Genomic DNA, 18,043 nt, shown 5'->3' on the forward strand with positions numbered 1-18,043 from the left:
AAAAAGAAAGAAGATACAAGTTACTAATATCAGAAATGAAAGACAGGCTATCACTACAGATCCCAGGGACATTAAAAGGATAGTAATGAATGGGCCGGCCCGGTGGCACAGCAGTTAAGTGCGTACGTCCCGCTTCAGTGGCCCGGGGTTTGCCAGTTCAGATCCTGGGTGCGGACATGGCACAGCTTGGCACGCCATGCCATGGTAGTCATCCCACATATAAAGTAGAGGAAGATGGGCACGGATGTTAGCTCAGGGCCAGTCTTCCTCAGCAAAAAGAGGAGGATTGGCAGCAGATGTAAGCTCAGGGCTAATCTTCCTCAAAAAAAAAAAAAAAAGGATAATAATGAAATACTATGAGCAATTCTATATCCACAAATTTGATAACCTAGATGAAATGTCTTCTTGAAAGACACTATCTGCCAAAACTCACACAAGAGGACACAGACAATCTGCACAGGCCTGTATCTATGAAAGGAATTGAATCAATAGTTAAAAACCTTCCAAAACAGAAAACAGCAGGCCAAAATGGGTTCACTGGTAAATTACACCAAACATTTAAGGAAGAAATTATACCAATTCTCTGTAATCTCTTCCAGAAGACAGAAGCACAGAGAATACTTCCTAACTCATTCCATAAGGCCAGCCTTACCCTAATACCAAAGCCAGACAAATACAGAATAAAAAGAGAAAACTATAGACCTATATCTCTCATGAACACAGGTGCAAAAATCCTCAACAAAATATTATAAAATCAAATCCAACAATGCAGAAAAAGAACGATACACCACTACAAAGTGAGATTTATCCCAGGCATGCAAGGATGGCTCACCATCCGAAAACCAGTAATGTAATCCATCACATCAACAGGCTAAAGAAGAAAAATCATATGACCACATCAAGATGTGGAAAAAGCATTGGACAAAATGCAACATTCATGATAAAAACTCTCGGCAAACCAGGACTTGAAGGTAACTTCCTAAACTCGGCAAAGAGCATCTATAAAAAACCTACAGCTAACATCATACTTAATGGAGGGGAACTAGAAGCTTTCCTGCTAAGATCAAGAACTTGCAAGGATCTTCCCTCTCACCATGCCTTTTCAACATTGTAGTGGAAGTCCCAGCTAGCGCAATAAGACAAGAAAAGGAAATAAAAGGCATACAGATTGAAAAAGAAGGAATAAAACCGTCTTAGCAGATGACGTGATTGTCGATGTAGAAAATCCAAAAAACCTCTTGAAACTAACAAGTGATTATAGCAAGGTTGCAGGATACAAGGTTAGTATATAAAAACCAATTTCTTTCCTATACACCAGCAATTAACAAATGGAAGTTGAAATTAAAAACACATCTAAAACCATTTACGTTAAGCTACATTAAACTAAAAGCCATTTACATTAGCACCCAAAGAATGAAACCCTTAGGCATAAATTTAACACAACATATACAACATCTATATGAAGAAAACTAGAAAACTCTGATTTAAAAAGTCACAGAAGCAGTAAATAAATGGAGAGAGATTCTGTGTTCATGGACAAGAAGACTCGATATTGACAAGATGTCAGTTCTTCCCAAGTTAATCTATAGATTCAAGGCCATCCCAATCAAACTCCCAGCAAGTTATTGTGTGAATGTGGGCAAACTGATTCTAAAGTTTATATGGAGACACAAAAGACCCAGAACAGCCAGCATAACATTGAAGGGAAGGAAGAAAGTTGGAGGACTGACACTGCCCAACTTCAAGATTACCATAAAACTAAAGTAATCAAGACAGTATGGTATGGGTGAAAGAACTGACAAATAGATCAGTGGAACAGAATAGCGAGCCCGGAGCACAGCAAAGGAAACCATCAACAAAACAAAAAGAAAAACTAACGACTGGGAGAAGAGATTTTCAAGTCAAATATCTGATAAGGGGTTAATATCCAAAGTATATAAAGAACTCATACAACTCAACCCCCCCCAAAAAAAAAAACAAAAAAAACCCCCACAAACAACCCAGTTAAAAAATGGGCAAAGGAGCTGAAGAGACATTTTTCCCAAAAAGCACGTGAAAAGCTGTTCAACATCACTAATTGTTAGGGAAATGCAAATCAAAATTACAATGAGATATCACCTCGCGCCCACCGGAATGGCTATAATTAACAAGACAAGAAATAGGAAATGTTGGAGAGGATGTGGAGAAAAGGGAACCTCAGACCCTGCTGATGGGAGTATAAACTGGTGCAGCCACTATGGAAAACAGTATGGAGATTCCTCAAAGACTTAAGAATGGAACTACCATATGATACAGCTATTCCACTGCCGGGTATTTATCTAAAGAACGAGAAAACACTAAGTCGAAAAGATATATGCACCCCTATGTTCATTGCAGCATTATTCACAATAGCCAAGACTTGGCAACAATGTAAGTGACCATCAATGGATGAATGCATAAAGAAGACGTGGTATGCATACACAACGGAATACTACTCAGCCATAAAAAAGATGAAGCCTTGCCATTCGTGACAACCTGGATGGACTTTGTGGGTCTAACGCTAAGCAAAATAAGCCAGATGGGGAAAGTCAAACACCATAAGATCTCACTCATCGGTGGGGGATAAAAAAACAATAACAGCAACCGACAAACATATAGATACAGAGCCTAGACTGGTGGTCACCAGAGGGTAGGCGGGGATGGAGGAGGGCGAAAGGGGTAATAGGGCACATGTGTACAGTGAGGGATGGTAATTTGTCTTCGGGTACTGAAAAAAGAGGTCTCTTTTTAAGAAATTGAGCTGGAAAGGCTGAAACGGCAAGAAAACGAAGAAAGAGAAGACAAAGATGATAATGGAAATAAAGAGGAGGCTGAAGACAAGGATGACAACAATTATAATTCCGCTGAAAAAAACTGGTTTTAACCAAGATTTCTCGTGTCTATAAAGCATTTAAATCCCATTACAAATCACACTACTTCTAAATTTCTTTTGGAAAAGCAAATTCAGTACTCTAGAAGTACTCTAGATTTCTTTAGACTTTTCTTGGGTACTCAATGCCGTACTGTATGTGTCTTTAGACAGCCTTGTCCTTCCTCGTAGTTTTCAGTAGCCACCAACTTTGTCCACCGGGTGACTGAACCTGGCCTTGACACGTATAGGAGTTTCTTGTTGGTTTCTGAGGATGGCGGGTTCTTCTGGTTCACATGCATTTGATGCAGCCTCAACGAAGTAGCTACTGTTCTGTTAACTAAATATCACCCTGTATTTGCAACATCTTGCAATTGTTTTACAAAGAAAATCTGGGTCCTGGCACCTATCCATACTTGGAGACGGGCAGGGAAGAGTGGGTATGGGGGGCCCTGCTGGGCCGGCCTGCCCCCTGTTTCCCTCCCCCCCCCACCCGGCCCTGCCTCCACCTCACCTGAGGAGACCCCAGCTCCGACCAGTCAGGCTTGAGGTAGTAGATGATGCCGTCCAAGGCGCCAGGCAGCAGCACTCCACGCACCAGCAGCACAACGAGGGACCACGTAGGGGAATGTAGCGGTGAAGTACACGATCTGAGGGGCCAGGCTGCTCAGAGGGGCCTGCAGCACCCACCTCCCCCTTGGAGGCCCCCAGCCTGAGCAGGACGGCCGGGCAGGCCACGGTCCCGGGCTACTGGACAGTGTGTTCAGAGGTAAGGAGGGAGGCCAGTCAGCAGCGCCCCCCACTTCTACTCCTCGGAGCCATGGCTCCTCCCAAAGGAAGCTAGGTGCTCAGCTGGAGCACCAGCAGCCCCATGGCGATCACAGGTCAGCCGCGGAGGGAGGGGAGAGGCAGGGCCCTCCCCAGGCAGAGTGGGACATCAGCATGGGGGCAGTTCCCATGCCTCCTGTGCCAGCGACTCCAGGTCATCCTCTGCAGAGAGGTGGGGTCCTAGGTAGCTGGGATTAGAAGCGGCCCAGCCAGAGACAGAGGCAAGAGCAAGGCGGCCGATGGAGGCCTCTGCCTCCCGTTTAAGCGGGCCTACCAGCCCAGCAAGCGGCTGCTCTGTGGACCCCGCAGGGAATGAGCCAGCCCTCCAGGGACCTGGCAATGTCCCACAGTCCTCGGCACACTGTCTTATTATGCGTCTGTTCACACATTTGTCTCCCCAACCTGACAGAGAGCCCCCGAGGGAGGGCATGTGTCTGGACTCCCCCTGGGTCCCCGGGGCCAGAGAGGCAGGCGAGAGAGACAGCCATAGGCCAGGCCCACCCAGACCATCAAAACACACTCAGATCGTGAGTGAGGAATAGAGAGAAACCGGGAAGGGGGCCGGGAGGGGGAAGGCCGACACAGGCAAGGGGTGGCCTCTCCCGCTCAGGAGGGAAGACTGCTGGGGCTGCATTTGGAGGGTGGGGCGGGGATCAACTGGCCTGGGTTGAAGCACCTGGCCACCTCCCCCCGCCCCCCCCGCCATGCGACCTCAGGCCCAGGCCCCGGCCCTGGCCCAGTCACCTCCCATTGCAACAGGGGTCCCTGGCACAGACTCCCCTCCCCCAGGCAATGCCGCCCCCCAGCCCTGCCGTCATCCCCAGCCCCGCCCGCCTCCAGCCGCGCCTTTCCTGTTGACTTGACCCCCTTCCAGACACAGAAGGACACCAGCACCCAGCAGGCCAGCAGACACAGGGTCACCTCCCAGTTGAGGACCCCTGGCACCTCCAGCCCCCCAGAGGGCTGCAAGACTTTGCTCCCGGGGGAGGGAGAGCCCATGAGGGCTGTGCCAGCAGAGGGCAAAGCGACGGGGAGCTGTCCCAGGGGTGGTGCTCCCCCTCGTGCAGCCCTGGAGGCCAGCTGGTCCCTCCTGGGCCCCGCTACTCGCAGACTCGGGCCACGTGTGGAGCCCAGAGAGGGGGACAGGCCGCCCGGCCCAGAGGAGCCCGACTCCCTCCCGGAACTCGATGACAGGACACTGGCGGTCGGCAGGCTGGTCACAGGCGAGGTCGGCCCGGCGGGCAGCAGCCCGGGCTCCCAGGCGCAGGACGCACGCCTGGGGCGCGGCAGCCTTGGCGGGCAACCGTCACCTGCCCAGAGGCCTGAGCACAGAGGCCCAGCGCACCGCTCTCCTCCCGGGAAAGCCCCAGGGAAGGGTCGGTTCGCGCAGGCGCACTGAGGTTACGTCGTGCTCTATTGGGCGGGGCTTCACGAGGGAGTCCCCATTGGCTCGGCCGGCTACAGGGTCTCTGGGCCGGCTTGGCGGGAGCCTGTCACACTCCGAGGGACTCAAAGCGGGTCTGTTTGCACAGGCGCACTGGACATCCCGAGTTGCATTGCGCGCGAAAGGGGGGAACTCGGTGAGAGGGCTTCAGTCCCTGAGCGGCGGGCTGAGAGGGCCGGCGGATTCGGCTTGGACTCTGAGGGGAACGACGGAGTGGCAGCAGCTATGCAGGCCGCAGACGAAGGTGGCGGTGGTGCGGCCGGTGCGAGGGGTGGCCCCAGCGGCCCTGGAGGCCCTAACAGCCATAGTCCCCCCAGCGTTCTGGAAGGCCGGGGTGCTCCTGTCAGCCCTGGCGGCCCCAGCGACCAAGTTAGCCCTGGCGGCCCCGACAGCCAGGGCGGCCCTGGCGGCCCCAGGGCCCAGGGTGGCTCTGGCATCCCTGATGGCCAGGGTGGCCCTGGTGGCCCGGGCAGCCCTGGAGACGAGGGGGCGGTGGGGCCAGCAGCCGTAGGTGCTCCCGATGTCGCACCGGCAGCACTTGAGTCAGGGCTAGGTGGAGATGCAGCACCAGTGGATGTAGGACCAGAAAACCGACAGATGGTCTTGTATCCTTTCCATTGAGCCCCTGCGGCCTGGTGGCCACAGGATGGGCCAGGGACGTGTCAAAAGGCCCGGCACAGGGCACAGGGCAGCCGGGGGCTGGGACACGCAAAGGGGAGCAGTGAGGGGAAGCTGGGGTAGCCTGACGCGGGGTGGGGGAGGGTGCGCGGTGGGGGGCGGGGGGCGGGGAATTGACGCCTGAGGAGGCTGGAGGGTGGGGACACAGGCCGGAAGGAGCGGGGGAGGTGGGACAGGGTGAACTGAGTGAGGAGGGAGGCGGGCAGCCCAGGGTGGCCTGAGCTGGCAGGACTGGGTTTGTGTGTTCGAGGGTGAGGGTGGGGGTGGACGGCCTGAGGGGAAGCTGGGGTGAAGGCCAGCCTCTGAGACGTGCGAAGCCTGGGGCACCAGCAAATTCAGTAGCAGATGGTGCCTTAACCATGCCTCCCCCAGCACACTCACCGTGCCTTTCCGGTCCCCCCTGGAGGCAGAGATGGCCCGCAGGGCCATGGCCCCAGAAACCCAACGCCACCAGCAGGCGGTTCAGAAGGAGTGCGCCGTGAACGGCAGCGTCCTGGCTGTGTCAGTTCTACACGGAGCTGAGATGGGGGTGGCGGCAAGGGCTCAGGGCCTGAGAGCCAATCTCAGCCGGAGGGGCTCGGTGATGGACACAGGGAGACTCGGTCTCAAGTGTCAGGTCTCCGGGGCGGGTGTGGTGTGCTGGGTGTAAGAGAGAGTCATCACCTTGAACTTGATCTTTACCCCTCGCTTTTAGCAGATGGACTGCTGAAGACCCTGGCCTCCTCCAGATTTCCATCAACTCCTTCCTGGACCTGCTTGTCCGGGTGGTGCGGAACATTCGGCGCATGGGACCCACCGTTCCCCTAAGTCTTGGCCGGGGTAAAGGAGGCTGAGCCCTAACCCTGGGACCCCGACCGGGCAACGCACAGGGCGTTGATTCCTGGAGTGGCGGCCACTATCTTACTGGGGCCTCATTGTTTGCCCTTATTGGCGTTTGACTCTCTAGGCCCACTTGTGTTGTTTCCCCGTTGCTGGAGGAGGGGATGATTAAATGCTGGTTACTGCAGAAAACGGAATTGAGCTAGTAGTCTGCGTCTGAGTTTCTTTTCAGCTACTGCACCTCCAGGTTTTCTTGCCTCTGTCCTCGTGTGGGAGGGGAGGTTCTGGGATTCCGATAGTCCAGTAGTACCAGGTAACTGACAACTAGGAGATGGAAGAAAATGAACGTCAGTTGTGTCCTGATATTCAGCATTAAGTCCTGTCAACATTTTGGAATATTTTTGTAGGTTTATACTTGTATTTGTACATTAAATGTGTAATGATAATATAAACATATGAGGTTATTAGTTATAAGTATGTTTTTGCAAGTTTAGCACCAAGTTTTCCTGACATTCTTTCATCTAACATCTGAGCATTACCTCTTTCTAAGTGTGCTTCAAAAATATGTTAGTGAATGGATGCGTAAACGATGCATTATAATGTAATATTGAACATTTACATTGTTTCCAGTTTTTTCAATGGAATTCTTGTAAGTCTTTCCGTGAATGGTTATTTCCTTAAGATAGATTCCCAAAGGTAGAAGTATTGACCTAAACCTTTCCTTTTCTTTTTCTTTTTGGAGACTCTGTTTCTTTTGTTTTCCTTTTTAAGATTGGCACCTGAGCTAACATCTGTTGCCAGTCTTCTTTTCTTCTTATTCTTCTTCCTCCTCCTCTTCTTCTTCTTCCTCTCCTCCTCCTCCTCCTCCCCAAGGCCCCCCGGTACATAGTTGTATATTCTAGTTGTGAGTGCCTCTGGGTGTGCTACGCGGGACGCCGCCTCAGCGTGGTCTGAGGAGCGGTGCCATGTCGGCGCCCAGGATCCGAACCGGCGAAACCCGGGGCCGCTGAAGCGGAGCGCGCGAACGTACCCACCGCTCGGCCCCCGGGCCAGCCCCTCTTTTTTAAGACTCTTGATCACAACTGCTCTTCAGAAAATCTGCCTCCTACCAGATTTCTGGTTTTCCAGTGTTCTTGTCACCACTGAGTTGGTTCTCTACTAAAATAAAAACTTAGTTTGCATGAAAAGAGAAAAGACCCAGGAGCACCTAAATAGGAATTTTGTGGCTGGCTGGCCTTGTTCCAGGTCAGTGAAGAAAAGTGGGGGGACAACTGGCAAAGTGTCTCGGCGGGGGAAGGTTAGCTCCCTCTAACACGTCTTGTCTCCTGCAATGTTGCCAAACCCACGGATGGAGGTCCAGTCACTCTTTTGTAGACTCCACTGGATTTTCTACACAGACGATCATGTTGTCTGCAGATAAAGTGTTACTTCTTCCTTTCCGATTGGGATGCCTTTCACTGATTAACTTATCTCCTCGTAATGGGTTGCGTTTTCTTGACTCTTGGCATATCTGGTTATTTTTTCAGTGCGGACTGTGTGTATTTTTCCTTGGGTGCTGGGTATGTTTGTGTTCCTAAATATATTCCTGGGCTTTTTTTTTTTTTTCCTTATCGAATGTTGTCAACTTCCTTAGAAACAGTTTGATCCTTTTGAGTCTCACTTTGAGGGTTTGCTATGTAGGAGCAGAGCAGCTTTTACTGTAGAATGAATTATTTTCCAGACTATCGATCCAAGATCCCTCTGAGTACTGTATCCCATGTCACTCGAATTAGGAGGTTTTCCGTGAAGGCCGGTGGGCACAGGTGCTCACCTAGGTCCTGTTTAACCTTTAATCCTTTCTGGTGATCCTTTCCCAGGATGAGGGTAGTCTCCTCCCATGCCTGTGCTGATCGGCATTCTCCTCAATACTCAAGAGGGACCCTCTGCAGATGTCCAGGATCCTCTCTGCCTGCAGCTCAATCTACAGTACGCTGGGCCTTAGGGCCCCCACTTCAATCTGCTTCTCCCTCCATCACGCAGCAAAGCCCAGAATCAGTCTGCCACCTTGGCCCCACGGATGGACTGCTGAAGCTGCAGGCAGCTTTCACACCTAAGTCAGGTCACGAAACTCCCCTGTTCCCAGCACTCCCTGGGCTCCCCTCTCACTCAGAGACAAAGCCAAGGTCCTTATGGTGGCCTACGGAGTCCGATGTGAATCGGCCTGCTTCCTCTCTGGCCTCCTCTCCTCCCCTCTCTACCTGGCTCACTCTGATCCAGCCACATTGGCCTCCTCCCCTTTCTGAAACACCCCAGGCCCACACCTACCTCAGGGCCTTTGCACTGGCCTCTTTCCTGTCTGGAACTCTCTTCCCCCGGGGTTCCACCTGGCTCACTCCCTGACCTCCTTCAGGTCCTTCTCAGATGTCACCCCCTCAGAGAGGCTTTCCTGGCCTGCGTCCCGCTTCTCTCACCCCTTGCGTTACTTATTACCCCTGCAGTATCCCCAGCTCCGAGAACGCTGCCTGCCTGGCACAGAGCAGCCCCAGATAGGTGTGCTCCTTTGTCAGACCATGGTCTCTGTCAGCCGGATCTCGTCAAAGGCCATTCTCCTGGCCCAGAACACTCCTGGGGCCTGGCCGAGCTCTCCTCCTTCACCCAGCATTAACGGGCGGGGGAGGGAAGAAGAGGTCGCTAGCTTCACCATGATGGAGATACAGCCGGGACAGGAAGGAGTTGCCAGATTTTAGGGAGTTTGGGTGCACTGGAGCAACTGGCGGAGGCGGGGGGGGGGGGGGGGTGGATTTGAACACAGCGACAACATGATCTGCATTACATCCTAGCAGGTTCTCTCCACCTCCCACATTGAGGACAGGCTGAGGGAGGCCAGGGCAGAGTGCCAGTGAGTGAGGCTGGCAACATGCCGGGGAGCGGGGGCTGGGGTGGGGGGGACACGCATTTACAGATGGAGATGGTGAGGTGGCGGTAAATTAAGTAAATACATGGTTGAGGGTATACATAGCAAGGAAGGCAGGGGCCGTGGCAACACCTGGGCACAAGGGCAGGAGGCTAAGGGTATTGCTGCTGCTGGGGTGCGGGGCTTGGTCCTGTCATCCTCTCCCCCTCCGCCCCCAGCCCCCACCCCGGTGGGGCCCAAAGCAAGGCACTAATGAAGGGGGCCCAGGTGTGCCAGGGGCACACTGGCCCAGTGACCTCCCCCGTGCCACCCGATCCAGGGCTCAGCCCCCAGACCCAGGCGTGAGCCGCCCCCTCAACGGGAGGACAGCTCAGGACCGAAAAGGCCCCTCCTCACCGGTTCCGCCACCCTTAACTGTTGCTGGACAGGAGGGTGATGATGTGTTCCAGCTTCTGGCGCAACTTATGCTTCCGACAAGACGCATCTCGGTCCAGAGCGGTGAGAACCTGGGGCAGGACGGCCCCCCGGAGCTGGGCTCTCGAGGAGGGGCCGGCTCCTCCGGGGCAAAGCCCCCCTCCCCAGCTTGAGCAGCTTGAGCTCTTCCTTGCCTCACGCCTCAGCACATCCCTCCTCCCAGGGGGCCCTGGGCAGGCGCGTGGGAAGGGCTGCAATCTCTCACCTCTGAACACACCCTCCGGCTTCTCCTCGACCCCAAATCCTCCTCCAACTGCAGAACTCTCTGTCGTCCTCTCCACAGCCAGAGCGCGGCCCCTCCCAAGAGTGGTCTGCACTCGCTGTCCCCGATTTCCCCTTTCCCATCCGCTCCTATCGGCCCCCCCCCCAAACCTCTCTTGTCCAGGTCTCCATGATCCTGATGCCAAGTCCCGGTGAGCGTTTGGGGCCTCATCTCCCTCGACCGTCGGCAGCACCCCACAGAGCCGATCACTCCCTCCTCCCTGAGCGCCCCCCGCCCCGGGGAGCCTCACTCATGTTCCAGGACCCGCCTGGCACTCTTGGGGTCCCTTCCACGCCTCTGGCCGCCCCTCCTCAGTCTCTGCTGCTAGCTCCCTGTCTTCTCGGCCACCTGTGGGTGTCCCAGGGCCCAGTGCTGGGGCCGCTTCTCCCTCTACACCCACTCGGCCGCCCTTGGTGAGCTCAGCCAGGCTCGGGGCTTTCGGGGCCATGTCCTGGCTCACAAGTTCTTGTCTCCAGGCAAGGATGCATCCTTAAGTCCACACCTCTGTGTCTCCTGCCTATTGGGGTCTCCAGTTGGGTTGCAAACGCCACAGGCCCTACACGGGGCTGGCCCCGCCCTCGGAGGATTCCAGCGCACACCTGCTTGAGTCCTCCCAGCCGAGGTCCCAGACATCACAGAGCAGGGACAACATGTCTCCACTGTGCCCTGTCCTAATTCCTGACCCACAGAATCTGTGTGCACAACCTGTGGCTGTTTTAAGCCACCTACCTCGTGGGGTAATTTCTTATGCAGCTGCAGTAACTAGAACAAATAGTGATGGCTACAGCAAGAAAACAACAAAATGATGGTTGCTAACCTTTACGCAACACTGGCTTTGCACAGGTCCTTATTCCAAGCACTTTACTTACATTCACTCCAATTACTTCTCATGACAATCCTGCCAGGTAGGTACTCTTACCATCTCCAGTCCCCAGACCATGAAGCCTAGGTCCCGAGCTGGCACATTATTGGCCAAAGGTCACATAGCTATCGAGCGGAGGGGCTACGACTGAATCCCCACAGTCTGGCTCCACAGCCCACGCTCTTAGCCACTCTGCTGCGTGGTGGGCCACCCCCGATTCTTCTTCCAGCACCCTAACTTGCTCTGGGTGGACAGTGAGGTCATGGGGCCAGAGGGAAATGGCAGAGGATGCTCTTATCCTATTTCAGTTTTTATTTAGGAAATGTGCTGAGGGACCTTAGTGAGACAAGCATAAAGCTCCACCTCCAAAACTGGAAGGATGAGTGTCACCTTGCTGATGCCAGGAGAAGGCTGGGATTGACACAATCTTATTTTCTTAGAGTCTGGGGCACCTTTCAGACATTCCAGCACAACTAGCCAGACTCGAGATTCTGAGCAAGTGGCAATGTGTCTCGAGACGGCAACGGAACAGATTAACAAAAAGATTAGAAGCGATCTAGAGGAAAACAACAGTTCTTAGTTCGAACGGTCTCCACGAAGTTCAAGCTTTTACTTTGAGCAGGTGATGAGCTATCACATTGAGTGCTCCCAACGGTCACCTCTTGCTGCCCTACATGCCTGAAACCACAGGAACAGGGCAGAAAGAGAAATGGAGAGCAGTCCAGATCTACAGTGCCCAGGAGAAGGACAGAATTCGTTCAGGACAGGAGAGGGCGAGCCAGGAGGAGTAGGGAACACTGGTACAGGGTACAGGCCACTTGGAACCTGCCTAACACTGTTCAACAGCTCCTTACCGCCCAAGATTCCTCACATGTGCATGTATGTACATATACATGCTTACTTTCGTTGGTTTTTTCATTTTAAAACTGACAAGTCCTCGCCATAAAAATATTCCGTGATACAAAAGCATAAAAGGTGGAAATTGTAATTCACAGACATCCCCTTTCCCCAGTCTTTTCCTGTGGTGGGCAGAATTTGAAGATGTCCGCACAGATTCCCATCCCTGTTGTGTCTGCCCTATATAATCTCCTCCCCTCGAGGGCAGAAGGGAGCTGTGAACATGATGGCACTAGCAACCTGCGTCAGGTGTGCTGGATGCCCTCTCCAGCCCCACTGATTTGAGTGTTGAGAGATGTTAGGTGGGCAATTTAAAATGCCACAGTGCTCTCCTACCACAAATCAGCCCCTTCTTTCTTTGCCAAGCTTTTCCCTAAAGGTATGTTTTCGACTAGATTCCAGAGTTCTGTAAACGTCGGTTCTGACAGTTTTGGCCAGCTCATTAGCTGCTTTTGTGGAAGAATGGAGCCCTGGAGATCCTCATTTGCCCTTTGTTGATGTCACCCAGAACATCCGTGCATTATATTTTAACTGTAAATATCCAAGCCCTCAGAAATGAACAGAACCTAAAAGAACCACAATGGAAGAACGAGGAGGAGAAGCAGATTGGATGGTGTTGTAAAAGAGCTGAATCCTCTTCTGTTCATCAATAATTAATCTCTAAAAAAGAAGAGTCAAGAAAGGAAGGAAAAAGGAGAAAGCACCGAAAAAGAGAGAGAGTGAGGGACGGGGAGAAGGAGGAAGAAAGGCAGGAAGGAAGGAAGAAGGGAAGGAAGAGAAACAGAAAGAAAGAAAAAAGGCAGAAGAAAAAAAGAAAGAAAAGGAAGGAAGAAAGGGAGGAAAGAAGGAAGGAGGGGAGGGAGGAGGGGAAGGAGGCAGGAAGGGAGGGAGGGAGGGGAGAAGGTGAAACTGAGAATGAAGAAGTTAAAAAACTCTTCCCCAGAGCAAAAAACTCTGAGATAAGCTTTGCTAACTGCAGCTGTGCATATTCAGCATAATCAACTGTTGTTCAAAACTAACCAGGTCTTTCTGTCACTCTTTAGTATGTGACTGAGCTGTGTTTCCCAGGAAGTCAAGGTCCAGACATCAAGAGTCAGCCTCACAAGGCCAAGCGCAGGCTGAAGATGAAAACTAACCAGAAAAGTCCAGAAGGTCAAGGAAAAAGAATTTCAGTCTTCAAGGCCAAACGCAGGCTGGTGGGAAGACGCCACCCATCATGGCCACGTGCTGTCCCTCCCCTATCTAAAACCCCAGATAGAAACCGCTACCTTTTTCCCTTCAAGGAGGTGGATCTGTGTTTTAATTCCCATCTTCTTGTCTGGCAGCCTTTTGATAATAAACCTCTTTCTTTACCACAAGCCTGGCATTTCCAGGTTTTGGCCCTCCTGTGTGGTGGTTAAAGAAACCTGTGTTTGTGTTTAGTAACGGAGGGAGGGAGGAAAGAAAGAAAGGAGAAAGGACGAAAGAAAGAAAGAAAAAAGTAAGGAAGGAAGGAAAGAAAGAAGGAAGAGAGGAAGCAAGGGAGGAAGGAAAGGAAGAAAGAATGAGAGAGAGAGAGAGAGAAAGGAAGGACGGAAGAGAGAGAGAGAAAGAGACCCTCACTGTAGCCACTAGAGCTGCTGCATGCTGTCAGGTGAGATTCTTCATCATCATCAGGACCACTGCCACAGCCCCGTCAACAGCATCTCTCTCCCTCCAACCCACAACATCAGAGCTGTCCAAGTTCTGCAGTGGTGGACTATGTCCAGGCATACTGAGTGACAGGGACTGGACCTACCGTCCCACTTGAAACACCCCAAAAGACAGACAACAGATCTGAACTACAGGTTTGGAGACACTGGCTATCAGGCAGGGAAGGACAGTGGTCTCTTGGAGCTGGGGACAAATGGGTAAGCCCTGCAGTTGCCCCAGCTGACTGACTGGAGAGGGCGTTTCCTGATGGGGCCCAACGGACACCCTGAGTTTAGGAGATGGAACTGAAACTCTGAGCACCTAGAGCTGGCAGGGACAGGGTACCAGAGAGAAGAGAGCTGCAGAGGGAGAGAACCTTCATATCCACAGGGGGTCCTGCTGAAGCAATCTGCAGACCACCGATCAGCACAAGTGTGTGAGGAAACTACTGGAGGGAGGCCATGAAAGGACCCCTCCCTTCCCCCAAAGGAAGAAAGGTTAACTATGCCCAGCCCTACAGCAGGACAGGGACTAGTGGCTGCCCACCCCCCACTGGCCAAAATGGCAAACCTCATAATTCAGGCGGCCTCGGGCAGGGTGCTCAGAAGGGTCTCGCCTCAGGGTCATGGAAAAGAATGACTCTGACACTGAAAGCTGCTCTGGTGTCACGCAGCAAATCTTCAAAGCAAGACTCAAAAGGATCCGACTGTTTCCGAGTCACTTAACACACCCCAGAGCAAAGCTCGGGAAGATGTTGAGGAATATAAAGGTAGCCAGCACACAAGGGAAAATCATAATGCCTGGCATCCAATCGAAAATTACCAGGCATGCAGAGCAGTGGGAAAATCCAACTCATAATGAGGAGAGAAATCAAGCAATACGAGGCATCCAGATTGGAAAGAAGAAAAACTGCCTTTATTTGTGGACATGATCACCTATGTAGAAAATCTGATGGATTCTACAAAGGAGCTACCAGAATAAGTGAATTTAGCAAGGCTGTAGGCTACGACATGTTTCAGAGGGAGCTGCTGCAAGAGCACATGCAAATTAAACATAAGAGGCTTAATTCTCCCTGTGGTAAATAAGGGGAGAGGCCCCCCTCCTCCCTTTTCTTAAAGCATTTACTTTAGAAAATTTGTAATTTCATTCTCTGTCTCTTTGAAAGTATGTAAGTATTTTTAAGGGCTAAAAAGATGCCTCTTGCCAGCTTTATGACCCAGGAATGTCTTTTTCAAGGATGTAAGAAACATCTCTTTGGAACATAAACATCGAGCAAGATGGAGCCCCTATCTCCTGGTTTCCATGGGAAGTAGAAGCCTAACTTCAGTGGGCACCTGGCTCCAAGTTGCAAAACCAGCTCCTGTTGTAAGAATATGAGTTCATTTTTCCCTCGGATAAAGCCAAGTGTATTAGTCTGCTCAAACTGCCACAACAAAATACTGCACACTGGGCGGCTTAGACAACATAAATTTATTTTCTCACAATTCTGGAAACTAGAAGTCCACAGTCAAGGTGCCAGCAAATTTGGCTTCTGGTGAGGACTCTCTTCCTGGCTTAATAGACAGCTGCCTTCTCCTATGTCCTCATGTGGCCTTTCCTCAGTGCACATACGGGGAGAGCAAGAGAGAGAGCTCGACCTAGATTGAAATCCAGCCTCTGCCACTTCCTGGCTGAGTGGCCTTGAGAAAGTTACTTAGCCTCTCTGAGCCTCAATTCCTCACCTACAAAAGGTGTAATAATAGCACCTAGCTTGCTGGGTTGTTGTGAGAATTATATACAAGAATGTAAAAGTGCATAGCATAATGCCTGCACACAGATTTCAATTACCTTTTCCCAACATTACACAACACTGCCTCCTCCCCCCATCCGCAGACACTTCACCAACTGTCCCAGCACTTTTCTTCCCTGATCTGAAATATGGTCAGTAAAGCACAAAATTTTTATTCTAGTGTTTCTGGATTCTGCTCTGCTCATGCAAACTGAGGTTTCTCTTTCTAATGTGGCAGGAAAACAGATCCAGCAGTGACAGGGATGTGGGGAAAACAGCATGCTGGTGGGGGTGTGCATGTTTTCTGGAGAGCAAGTTTGTATTGTAGATCTACCTCTTGGAATCTATCTTAAGAAAACAACCATTCATGCAGAGACTTATACACAAGAATCCCACTGAAACAGCTTGTATCATAGGGAAAAAACTGCCAACCATTTAAGTGCTGAACAATTACATTATGATGCATCTTTCATGCATCCGTTCAATAAGATGTTTTTGAAGAATTTTTAGACAGAGGTAAAGCCCAGATGTTAGATGAAAAACTTTCAGGAGAAAACTTAATGCTAAACTTGAAAAACCTTCCTCGTTTTTATGACTGCTATACATTGAATGTATACCTACAACTCAAAAACTACAAAAGTATTCCGAAATGCTGACGACAGTTAATGCTGAATGACAGGACCCAAGTAATTTCCACTTTCTCCCATCTCCTAAATTGTCTTCAATTGCCTTGTACTACCTGACAATCTGCGGCCCAGAACCTCCCCCACAAGCTGAGGACAGAGGTAATAAAATTTGGGGGGCACAGTGCTGGGGTCGCTTCTCCCTCTATGCCCACTCTCAGCCACCCTTGGTGACCTCACCAAGACTTGGGGCTCGAAGCCATGTCTTGGCTCACAAGTTCTTATCTCCATCCCATTCACACACTCCACACTCTCATATCCAGTTGCCTACTTGTAATTTCTACTTAGCTCTAGAATGATCCTTGGGTACAACCTTCCCAAGTCCAATCCAATCTACCGTGGCACCATCCCTCCTACTCATCCTAGGGGGGCTCTGAGCTTCTTCAAAGGCTTTCTCACTTTCCAAGGGAGGCCTGAGATAGTTCTAAAAAACTCTTGGTCTCTGACCCCCGACCCCCATAACACTTTTCCACCCACAGTTTTTCCAAACTACATTTGTGGTGATTGACTCCATCCTCTCAGTTGCTTAGTGAAAAACCCTGGAGTTATCCTTAACTGCTCTTTTCCTCTCCTGGAACATATCCAATCCCCCAGCAGATTCTGTCATTCTGTCTAAACTAGCCAGAATCTGACTACATCCCGCCACTTCTACTGCTGCCACCTTGGTCTGAGCTACTCTTCTCTCCTGCCTGTCTGTGTGCCATAATCTACTACCTGGTCTCCCTGATTCTAATCTTAATCCTTTTATAGTCTATTGTCAACATAGAAGCTATGATGATCCTTCCTTTCAAAATGTAAGTCAGATCACCTGTCTCTCCTGCTCAATTTCTTTCACTGGCTCCATTTTCACTCACAACATAAGCCAAAGGTCTGTACATTGGCCTACAAGATCCCACGCTATAATCTGTGAATCACCCATTACCTCTCTACCTCCTCTGCTCTGCTCTCTCTTGCTTATTCCATGCCAACCACACTGGCCTCTTGGCTGCACCCTCAACATTCCAGGTTTCCTGCTGAATTAGGGCTTTTGCAGTCTGTTCTCCCTGCCTTGAATGCTCTCAAATATAGCTCATGGGCAGTCACTGGGGGAAAGGCTCGTGCCTGCTACATGGGACAGTGTCTGGGGTGGCTAAACTGAGTGCTGGAAGAATCCGCTTCCAAGAGGTCTTACTCACACAGCTGACAATTTTGTGCCAGCTGCCAGCTGGGAACTCAGCAGAATCTAGGTCTAAGGGCCTTGGTTCTTTTCCACGTGGCCTATGCTTCCTCACAGCATGATGGCTGGGTTCCAAGGGTGTGTATCCTGAGAGAGAGCCAAGCAGAAGTTGTATCACCCAGCCCCAGATGTCACAATGTCCCCTCTGCTGTGCTCTACTGGTCAAGGCAGTCACTGCCAAGTCCTACCCAGGTTCTAGAGAAGGAGAGGTAGACTGCACCTCTTAATAGAGAGTGGCTAGATTCTGGAAGAGCAAGTGGGACAGGAGATATCCTTGTGAGGATTTTTCGAGAATGCAACGTACTACAATTGGGTTTGCCACAGGCTGAGACCAGGATAGTGGGGAAGGCAGGACAGGGAAGGGGAAGAATCCAAGCAAGGGGGCAATCTCAGAGCAAAGAAAGATTCGGCCAGAAACCACAGGGTAACTCTGGAGTGTAATTTCTACTTAGACTTTGTACCAACCTGAGGTAAAGGAGCTGGGATTTCAGAATGCTGTCCCCCTCAGAGGGGAGGGCAGGGAGAGTCCATTCTGAGACCCTTCCAACTCTCTGTTGTTGCAGGTAAAACAGCTCTAGTAACTGTCTGAGGGGCTCGCCTCTGAGGGAGAGTCCAAGGTGTGGGCACAAAGCACATTAAAGCCAGAAAGAGGCACAACAAA

General features: G+C 51.2%; 2 protein-coding genes across 2 annotated transcripts in view; one reads left to right on the plus strand and one right to left on the minus strand.

Annotated features, from left to right (window-relative positions):
- The first annotated feature begins 3,447 nt into the window (after positions 1–3,447).
- Positions 3,448–7,274, plus strand: LOC102147628 (spidroin-2-like). Its single transcript, XM_023634374.2, has 6 exons — positions 3,448–3,507; positions 3,599–3,771; positions 4,505–5,091; positions 5,248–5,764; positions 6,210–6,338; positions 6,532–7,274. Exons 1-6 carry the CDS (start codon positions 3,448–3,450, stop codon positions 6,668–6,670), a joined length of 1,605 nt encoding a protein of 534 aa, XP_023490142.2. The 3' UTR covers positions 6,671–7,274.
- The window catches only part of GAB3 (GRB2 associated binding protein 3), a 99,375-nt gene continuing 88,177 nt past the window's right edge, over positions 6,846–18,043 (minus strand). Inside the window, exon 11 of the mRNA XM_005614673.3 lies at positions 6,846–6,980. The gene's annotated coding sequence lies outside the window, so the exon portion shown is untranslated. The remainder of the gene's footprint in view (positions 6,981–18,043) is intronic.

The sequence above is a fragment of the Equus caballus genome, chromosome X (assembly GCF_041296265.1).
Source record: "Equus caballus isolate H_3958 breed thoroughbred chromosome X, TB-T2T, whole genome shotgun sequence".
Lineage (NCBI taxonomy): Eukaryota > Metazoa > Chordata > Mammalia > Perissodactyla > Equidae > Equus > Equus caballus.